This window comes from Grammomys surdaster, unplaced genomic scaffold (assembly GCF_004785775.1).
Source record: "Grammomys surdaster isolate TR1022 unplaced genomic scaffold, NIH_TR_1.0 188, whole genome shotgun sequence".
NCBI lineage: Eukaryota > Metazoa > Chordata > Mammalia > Rodentia > Muridae > Grammomys > Grammomys surdaster.
The window spans coordinates 11,146,431-11,156,635 of record NW_021604633.1 but is presented as its reverse complement, the minus strand read 5'-3'; the positions used below and the strand labels follow the sequence as shown (position 1 = coordinate 11,156,635).

At 36.4% G+C, this 10,205-nt stretch overlaps 1 protein-coding gene across 2 annotated transcripts in view; it reads right to left on the bottom strand.

Annotated features, from left to right (window-relative positions):
• The window catches only part of Crppa (CDP-L-ribitol pyrophosphorylase A), a 255,107-nt gene that overhangs the window by 79,981 nt on the left and 164,921 nt on the right, over positions 1 to 10,205 (bottom strand). Inside the window, exon 10 of one of the 2 annotated variants that reach the window (XM_028768830.1) lies at positions 8,235 to 8,600. The exons of the other annotated variant lie outside the window; for it this stretch is intronic. Within the exon in view, the coding sequence (XP_028624663.1) occupies positions 8,550 to 8,600 (51 nt within the window). The 3' untranslated portion in view covers positions 8,235 to 8,549. Of the gene's footprint in view, positions 1 to 8,234; positions 8,601 to 10,205 lie in introns of those variants that run through there. 2 annotated transcript variants of the gene reach the window in all.

Sequence of the window (10,205 nt, the reverse complement as noted above, 5' to 3'; positions counted from 1 at the left end):
TAACTGTGGAGGTGGAGTTTAGACAGAATACTAACATTAAGAAAGTATTCATGGTTTTCTGCAGGAAACCAAGGGCTAAAGCCTTTTCTAAAGGACATTCAGACTGATTAGGTAAGCTATTGCAGCAAGAGAGTTTCACTGCTCTGACAAAACACTGCAAACAAAAGCAAGTTGGTGAAGAAAGGATTTATTTCATCTTTCAACTCTCAGGTCACCCTCATCCCTGATACAAGTCAGGCAGATATTACAAGCCGGAGCTGACGCAGAAGCCAGTAAGGAATGCTGCTTATTGCCTTATTTCTTTGGCCTGCTCAGTTTGCATTGACATCCAGGACCACCTTCCCAGCCTATCCTTATCAGCCATTAGTCAAGAAAATGGACTACAGACTTGCCTCCAGGCTATCTGATGGAGACATTTTCTCAACTGAGCTTCCTCTGCACAGATGACGCCAGGTTTGGTCAAGATGACATAAAACTAACGTGATATTCACAGTGATCTTCCATGTTATGGAATGAGATGGTTTAATTGTCAATAGCCATCATGTACAAGATCCTATAAACTACCTGAAAGCTCAGTGAAAATCACAGCAGCTTCTATTCCTGAACACTGATTACAGCGTGCCATTGAAACAATGAGAAAAGAATCCAGGTGCTCATAGGTCAAGATTTGGTATGCTTCCCATCATAGAACGAGGTAGTGTCAATAATTTTTTTATGTAAATGTCAGATAATATTTTTGGGTTGTGGTCCATATGATCTTTGCATACGTCCTGGAGTCTTGTCCTGAAGCATGAACAGAGGCATAGGCAACATAAGCAAATGAGGGTGGCAACTACCACCATAGTTAGAGCAAGCCAACAGTAGTCTTCATTATTAAAAACTGCTGCTTAATTATTATCAAATCTTTATCAACCTGAGTATTAAAAATTCCACTGACAATGAAACTTTAAAGAAATGCATCAATCTTTATTCATATTCAGAAGAAAAATGTGTTACATAGTTAGAAAAACAAATGTTTCAAGAGTTACAAAATTGTAAAAGTGAATAATGCTGTCCTATGTACATAGATATAATGTACATGTGTATGCTGTGGGTTTTTTTTAAATAGGAAGTATCCAATCAACTATAACCCAGCTAAATGGCAGAACGTCATCGTTTTCAAAATCGAGGAAATGGATTTTTTAAGGAAATTTTTTGAAAAGTCAAAAGATTTTAAGTTATTTAGATGAAATATTTAATAAGTTCCAAGCAGAGCTTCAAAGTATCCCTTGCATTATTCAGTAAAAAGCTCAAATTAGTATCTAAATAATCTATAATTTCCACTCAACTCTTTGGGGGATAAAACAACTAAAGTGTAAACACTTCCACACATTCTTTAACTAATTAGAAGATATACCACAGATCTCCAACTGAGAGAATAGGAGACAACTTTGTTGCTGTTTTTCAAGTGACATCTGGAATATTTTCACAGCTCTCTGTTCATGTGGCTCCATGCAAATGCCCTGCATTTTTAGGGAGTCCTTGAAAACCAGTGAAAATGGTTCTCAGAGGCAAGTGCTTAATAAAGTTCAGAAGCTTGAGAATCTCCATGAAGCAGGGTTAGAGAACTAAGAAAGCTGAAAGTCTGTTGTCTGTGAGTCTAGAATAGAACAGTTTTAAAATGTACACACAAATCACAGTTTCTCTGAAAAAATTCTGGTAGTGGATTAAAAGTAATCAACTCAACTGATCATGGTGATAAATGCCTGCAACCCCAGGCATGAAAGGGGAAACAGGAAGACTCCACACTTATAGTCAGCCTGTGATACACGCCACCAAGCAAGTCAGGGTTACATAGCAAGATCTGTCTCAAAACCATAAAAAAGCTATGGCTTTAATTATAGTTATGCATCTTATACTTGAATATACCTTATTTGTTTCGAATAAAATGGTCTTCAGAAGTAATACACATCTACCTATTCCAAGAACATGTATCATCCTAAATCTCATTTTCAGTAAAAATATAGTACAGCATTTGAATATTCATAAAGTTCCAATTTATTAGAGAACTAATTGATCCCTCAATCCTCCATCCTTTTATTTTACAAAGACTTGTCAGGAGGAAGATAAAGTTGTAGGCTAAATGGATTCTGTACATATTAGGATCTCTATTCCATCTTCACAGAAGTCTAGACACTGAGAGCCTCCTTGTATTAAGACAATAGAAATTCTGTCTTCTTAGAAAATAAAATATGCTCAATAAGTACAATGACGTAGAATATAGAGGGTTCCAGTTAGGGAATGAGAACAAAATTGGTCACTAGCCTATAAATCATGTTAGACTTAGGATTTGTTAAGCGCATTCTTATCGGTGCCAATGTCTCTTTGACTCTGACATCTGAGAAAGCAATAGTGGGTCTTAAGTATAAACCAGAAAATTTTTAATACAGGCAATATTACCATTGTCCATTATCCTTGTTACTGGAAGATGAGCTTAGTAATTAAAGCAGCCTGTTTTTCTAATAATGAAAATGTAATAATTCCATGTAGATTTTACCCAGCAAATAAATCATTTTGTTTTACAACATACAAAAACCTTCATATGGCTGCTTTTTATAATCTTTCTTTATGCAATATTCAGCAATACTGCCAATCACCAGTTGTTTGCTTGGAAGTGACATAAATACATGTAAAAGGTCCTGGGAGTCAGAGTTTATAGAAGAAATCACAAAAAGATGATACAGTAGGATAAAATAAATCTTAAATCTGTGTCTGAATCTATGATCAATTTTAAAGTTCACTGGTAAAAAATCCGGCTTTCAATGAATACTATGAATTACTTGCATATGATTATCATGTAGCTCATTGCCCAGATCCCAGATATACCCTTCTGAGATACATACTAGGACATACGTAGTGACAAACTATGGAAGTGGCTTAAGTGAACTGAAAGGAGGCTGGTAGTATGGCTCACCAAGTAAAGGCCTTTGCCTATAAGCCTGATTGAACCAGGGTTCAATACTCAGTGCCTACAAGGTGGAAGAGACTGAACAGATTCCCTGAATTGTTCTTTGACTTATACATACACACCATGTATACATATACATCACACACCAAGCACATACATACCAAATGAGGGAAATGTGAAAATGAGTTAACAAAAGAAAATTAATCTGATAATAAAGTCACATCCTTCAGCGGATTACTATTTGTAATATTTTTAATGTTTGGATTACAAGTTAAAATGAAGAAAATTAGTAGTATTCATGCAATTTTAACAATATTAATCCCTTTATCATAGTCTAAATGTACAGGGTAGTAGAAAGCTACTTAACATACACACACACATAAACACACACACACACATGCACAAAAATTTCAAAACTGTTAAAAGAAAAAAATAGTGTCTTATTTTGGTCAGGATGGTAGCATTATCAAAGACATTCTAGTAGAAATAATCAGGTCTCATGATAAATATGGCTAGAAGTGATAGATATTCACAGAAAGAAAAATAAGGCAATTAAACAATGAGAAACGTACACAATACCCTGAGCATGACTGATCTCATCAGACTTTGGAAGCTAAGCAGGGTTGAGCTTCAAAAGCACTTGACTGGGAGAAAAAGACACATAATTTTCAAAAGTAGATATACAAATGGTCAATAATCATATGAAAAGATTTTCACATCAAGTATTCACTAAGAAAATACAAGCCACAACCAATATGAGATACCAGTTCCTATATATAGCTATTGTTAGTATTTAAAATCCCCAAAGCAGAGACAGAAAAAGCTTCTGTTAACATAGACATTGCAACCATTTTTGCCTTGATGAATAATAAAGGAAAATGGGCAGCACTCAGAAAGACGTGAGAGCCACTGGATAACTTAAAAGCAGTGGGAATCCTTTTGGATATAGAGCTCAAGTATTTGAAAGCAGAATCTCCAAGACACATTTAATGTTCTGGGTAAGTGTGTCTTCCCAGAGTGTGCTGGAATCACAATAGCCACTGCAAAAGCAAGAAAGCACCATCTAGGAAACATAGCCACATGAGCCCAAAGCAGAAGCAATAAAGGAGAAGAAGTGATTTCAGGGGTAAAGAAGGTGCCACAGAGTTAGAAGTCACCTGACCCAGACCTTACAGACCTACTAGAATGCTAAAAACAACACTGAACAGACAAAGCCAAATGCAGGATAGAGAATAAAAAGTTTGACATTCCCTGAAGCATATAAAATTGTAGTGTTACTTAAAGAAAAACATGAGTATTTTTATAAAATTAAACCTGCATTTTATATACATCTTAGCAATCACACTTGCATTTATTCTCGTTAAATGAAAACTGGTCAAATAAAATATGGTCTGGGTAGGAGAAGATGGGCCTAATCCTCAAGACAGACTTGAGGCCCCAGGGAAGGGTGAGGTCTAGGGAGGGACCCTCAGAGGCAAGGGGGAGGAGTGGGATGAGGAACCATGGGGGCAGGACCAGAAGGGAGTTAACAGCTGGAATGTCAATAAATAAAATAATTTTAAAAATATGTAAAAAATATTCATAAATCTGTATTTATACCAGCAATATTTATAATAATCAAAATCTTACATATGTATGCACATGAGTGAACACATGCTCATAAATGTATGTATGTGCTAACGTGTGCACACACATGCTTGTACTTGTAGAGACCAGAGGGAAACCTTATTTTGATCCTCAGGAGACACAACTTTTTCTTTTCCTTTTTCTCCCTCCTTCCCTTTTGGTTTTGGTTCCTGTGATAAAACACTGTCCAAAACCAACTTGAGAACAAAAGGGTGTGTATCAGATTACTTATTACAGACCATTGTTTAGGGAGGCTAGGGCAGGAACTTAAGGCAGGAACCTGGAGGCAGCAACTGAAACGGAGACCATGTGGCAACCCTGATCAGTGGCCTCTTCAGCTTGTTTTGTTATGCAACACTGACTACTGGCTCAGGTGTGACACTACCCACAGTGACCTGGACCCTACCAGGTCAAAATTCAACCAAGAAAATGCCCCACAGGCCAACCAAAGGGAGGCAACTGAAGCTTGGACTTTCTGAGTGACTCTGGTTTCTGTCAACTCAATAAAGCTAACAAGGACAATCACCAAAACCTTAAACAAACAAACAAACAAACAAGTTCATGCTATTTAGCATTGAACTTAAAGAACCTCTGGCATTTCCTGGGAGCTGGTTACAACAATGGGATGGTCTAGGGCAATAAGCATTCAATAGTGGGATAGCCCTAAGCAATAAACCTGGCACAAACTTCCCGGTTTGCTGTCTTTATAACCTGCCCCCAAAATTAAAGTTTCAGAGCTTGATCAGAACCCCAGACTTGCTCTCATTTCTTGTGTTTCTTGTCCCTTCATTCTTTCGTCCCCTTCCCTAAGGTCTCGTCGAATCCCCGAGGGCCGGAGCAAGCATTCTTTAAAAGAACAACTACAGATATATACACAGCGTGCACTGAGATCAGAGGCACTAAGTTAAAGAAAAGAAATAAGATGCAACTTGTTACATTTTATCTGCTGCCTCTGAAATAACCAGTGTGGAACAGCTAAATTAGAGCAGCAGAAAAGATATCCCTAGTTGTCTGATGTTAGAATTAGAAAATGCAACAAAGTGCACAGGAGGACTGAATGTTTGTTTGTACCTGTGTTTAACCGATACGTTTATTAAAATAAATGGAATGGATGCCACAGACAGATTACTACATGCAAGTTATGAAATGAACGGGTCAATGCAAACTATGGTAAAAGGGATCACTCACCTTTTAAGAAAGCATATTTCTGATCAAATCTTTACAATAAACAGAATCATAATTCTGAAAAAAGTTATAATTACAGTTCTAGAGGTCAGTCAGTCAGTAAAGGATATATATATTCACTTGGACAGTCATATATATATATATATATATATATATATATATCCTTGATATATCAAGAAAAAGGATATATGAAAATATATTTTATCAAAAAATATTCAAACAAAAAATTACTTAAAAACCTGTAGCAATTAATTATTAAAAAAGATACACTAAACCCAAACATTCCCATTAAGTTTCTCCTCACAAACCAAAGATCATTCTTTATGAAAAGAAGTAAAGGGAGCTACATATCAATAACAGACAAATACTACTTTCAATTTTGCCATGGTGTGTACAATGTCAAATGGATCGCTGCTTCTCTCTAAGCACTTCCTGACCCTTTTATAACAATGGTACATCATTCAAGCCTTGGAACTTAACTACGTAAATTCTCTTGTGTCTCTCTGTCCACACGTTTCTACCAGTGATCTAAGTATAATCAAAACCAATGACATATAATAAACTACAAATAATAGAGAAGACAGTGAAGGTTTTCTAGTAGTTTCATAGAAGCAGAATGGAGAACAAAGACGTGTTTGGCTAGAACTTGATTAGGACAGTGACTGTCTTAATAAGGAGCTGTGAGGTCTTATCTTGGCCTGTCCTGTCGTATCTGAGGGAAAACACATTCAAAACAGAGCTTGTTCCTAGCCAAGCAGGATGCATACTCAGACAGCGACAGATGGATGGGGCATGCAGAGAGGGTAGAACAGTACTTCTCTGTGATCTGTCTGGTGGCATCTGGGGTGGGTAAAACGGGTTCCGAGTGACTCCAAAACCATATGAAGTACAGTTGTTAGGAGAACTTCTGAGGATTCATAATTATGTCTGTAACACTTTAGAATTTAAAATAAAGTAATTGGTAGAATATGAAGACCAAAGAAAAATATTTATGCATATTACATATGCATTTTTACACAGAAATTCTTTCATGAATTACAGGGAAAACATGGGATAAACCATTTTGTTTCAGTTTCAAGAAACAAATATAGCATATATATGATGTTATAAAAAATTCTAACCCCCTAAATAAAATCATTTTCTTTTAAAATTATATTTTATTTGTGTGTGTGTGTGTGTGTGTGTGTGTGTGTGTGTGTGTGTAGGTATATACAGATGCAGTTGCCCATGAAGGTTCAGGGGGAGTTAGATTCCCCTAGAGTTACAGGAAGCTGTGAGCCTCCCGATATGGGTGTGTGGAAATGAACCTGAGTTTTCTGCAAGACCAAAAAGTATCCTTAACCTCTGACTCACTAGAGCACCCACTAAAATCTTTTCCCTTGATATTTCTCTTACTTTAAAATTTCTTTTCTTTTCAGCATATTGTACATGTAGTTAAGGATGGAATATCAATGACTTACTGTTATATCATTACACCTACTACTGGCTCCCAATTAGTCTGTGAACATAGAAAAGAATGGGCCTTGGTGTAGCATTTAACATCCAAGTTATGGAATTCTGTAGATCTTTAAAACATGCTTACTCCCCAAATGACCTTAAAATATAATAATGTCTGTAAAGAATATCATTCAAAAACTGTTGACAGGATATTAGAAAGCACAGATATAGGGTCATAGAGTCACTATCATTCACTACCTGTAGCCCAAATTATCTGGTTAGAACATGTACACTCAAAAGCACACTCTCTTTAGAAATATGGGAACACTTTCCTTAATTAAACAAACCAGCAGGCACTTGGGTAATAGCTCAGTCAGTAAAGCGCTTATTCCACAGGTATGAGGACCTAGGTTCAATCTCCAGGACCCATATAAAAAGTTAGATGTACGGGCAGTGGTGGCACACGCCTTTAATCCCAGCACTTGGGAGGCAGAGGCAGGTCTACAGAGTGAGTTCCAGGACAGCCAGGACTACACAGAGAAACCCTGTGTCGAAAAATCAAGAAAAATAAGAAAGCTAGATGTAGTGGTACAGAGACAGATGTATTTCTGTAGCTCCCTGGACTCCCAGTGTAGCTCATTTAGTGGGTCTCAGGCTTATGAGAGGTCCGGTCTCAGAGAAACAAAGTACACAGTATATGATGTCCAATAGCAAAGACTGACCTTTGACCTCCACAGAAACATACATACATATGTATAAGAGTATAAATCATTAAATTAATTCCACAGATTCTTATATATATATATATGTGTGTGTGTGTGTGTGTGTGTGTGTGTGATACTGTTATTCTAAGAAATAAAATCATGAAAATATTAAATTCTGAATGTTAGAAAAATAACATAAAAAATATCAACTGCTTTAAAATTTTCAGTTAACAGCAAACAACTTACAGATTTTGAAACCTCACCATATGAAATTCATATACACACACACAAACTGTTTAGTTAAACCTAATGGCAAACAGAACTGGTGTAACTTTGATTATAATCAATATTTATTTTTCAATCTGTAAACCTAATGTTTAGTTGCTATAGAGGAGGGGAAACTTCATCCCTGAATAAATAAAACACAAATAAAATAAAAACATACCTAACCCATATTCTACATTTGTTTAAAAAATTTGGTTAAGACCTGCTAAAGTAAGTTTCTTAAGATTTTTTTATGCTTTAGGCAACTAATTGGTGTTACATAAAATTATTATAGCAACTGGGTTACTATTTGTCCTAGATAAGCTAAACATAATAAATATGCTTAAAATGCATTTTATTAGAAAGGTTTGTGAGTTACAAAAAGTTCATTTCACAGGAGAGGTCAAGGAAGCTAGTAAATCACCAGAGTCGAAGTTCTATTTAAGAGAAAATGATTTAAAAAGTCACAATATATATTTTCACACCATTCCTGTATAATATCAATGAATTGAGAGCAAAGCTATTTTGTAACAATGTTTTAAAAACTGAAGCATTTCTTAAATCCAAAGCAAAACGACAAATCTCTTTGCTAACTGATCAAGTCACCTAAGAACCCTTAGGACATTTGGCAATAACGCATCTTAGAGGGATTCACAACAAACTACTAATTTTAACAAAAGGAAATCAGAGCCAAGGAATTGCATTTATATTTTTTCAAAGGCAAGTTGATTAATAAAAACATAGCAGGCACAGTTCCTTAATCCCTAATTCAGGGTTTTACTTAACCACAGTCATTTTTAATGAAACACTTAGGACTCACTGAAAGTATGTGACCTGTGCCAAGTTTGTCTTTATTCCCTTCTGTATTTCTGTGTGTGTGTGTGTGTATGTGTGTGTGTATGTGTGTGTGTGTCTGTGTGAGACTGTCTGTCTGTCTGTCTGTGTCTGTGTGAGAGGCACTCTCCTCTCTCTCCACACTGTCCCTACTTCAAGTTAAAGAAACCCTGAGCAGAACATTTAGTGCTGAACATAAACGTCTATACTATGCCAGTGACTTGGAGCTGGCTGAGATGGCCAAAGTTGCCTTGGGATTTAAGCCACTTTCTGAGCACATCAGAAGAAAGTCTTTCTGGTAGGGTTTCTATATTTCAATTAGCATAAAATTAGAAAACATATGGGCTTAGGCATCCAATAAAGAAAGTCATATGTTATCCCATGCTGTAGGTTCATTGCAGCTTGCCATTGAGGAGTCAGGGGCTCTCTACCATTTTTACTGTTTTCTATGTTTTATTTCTAATTAACATCACAGTGGGTTTATGAAGCTCAATCCAATGTTTCAATACACACAAATATTGTGTAATGAACAAGTTGGGGTAATTATTATGTCCATCATTACTTCAAACATTTTTGTAACAAAATCTTCTATGCCTCTATTTCATTTTGAAAATAACAAATTACTAACTGTCGTCACCTTTCACTATTCCATACAAACAGGATAACAGAAATTACTCCAACTTTGTAACTGTAGCTTTGTACCCATTGGCTAATTTTTTACATTCACTGTTCTTGTACTTCTTCTTGTTCTACTTCTTCTTGATCCTCCTCCTCCTCCTTTTCAACCTCCACCTCCTCCTCCTCCTCCACCTCCTCCTCCTCCTCCTCCTCTTCCTCTTCCTCCTCCTCTTTCCTTTTTTTTTCCTTTCTTCTCTTTTGCTTCTTCTCTACTCAGTTACTCTGTCTTCTCTCTGTCTCTATTTCTGTCTCTGTCTCTCTCTGTCTCTCTCTCTCTCTGTCTCTCTCTCTCCCTCTCTGTATCTCTGTCTCTGTCTCTTTCTCTGTCTCTCTGTCTCTGTATCTCTGTCTCTGTCTCTACCTCTGTCTCTCTGTCTCTATCTCTGTCTCTCTCTCATATACACACATACACACACACACACACACACACACACACACACGTCAGGCTCTGGTACCTATTAGTTTATTCTCTACTACTATTATCTCCACTTTTTAGAACTTACATTTTCATGTCTCTCTGCATCTGATTT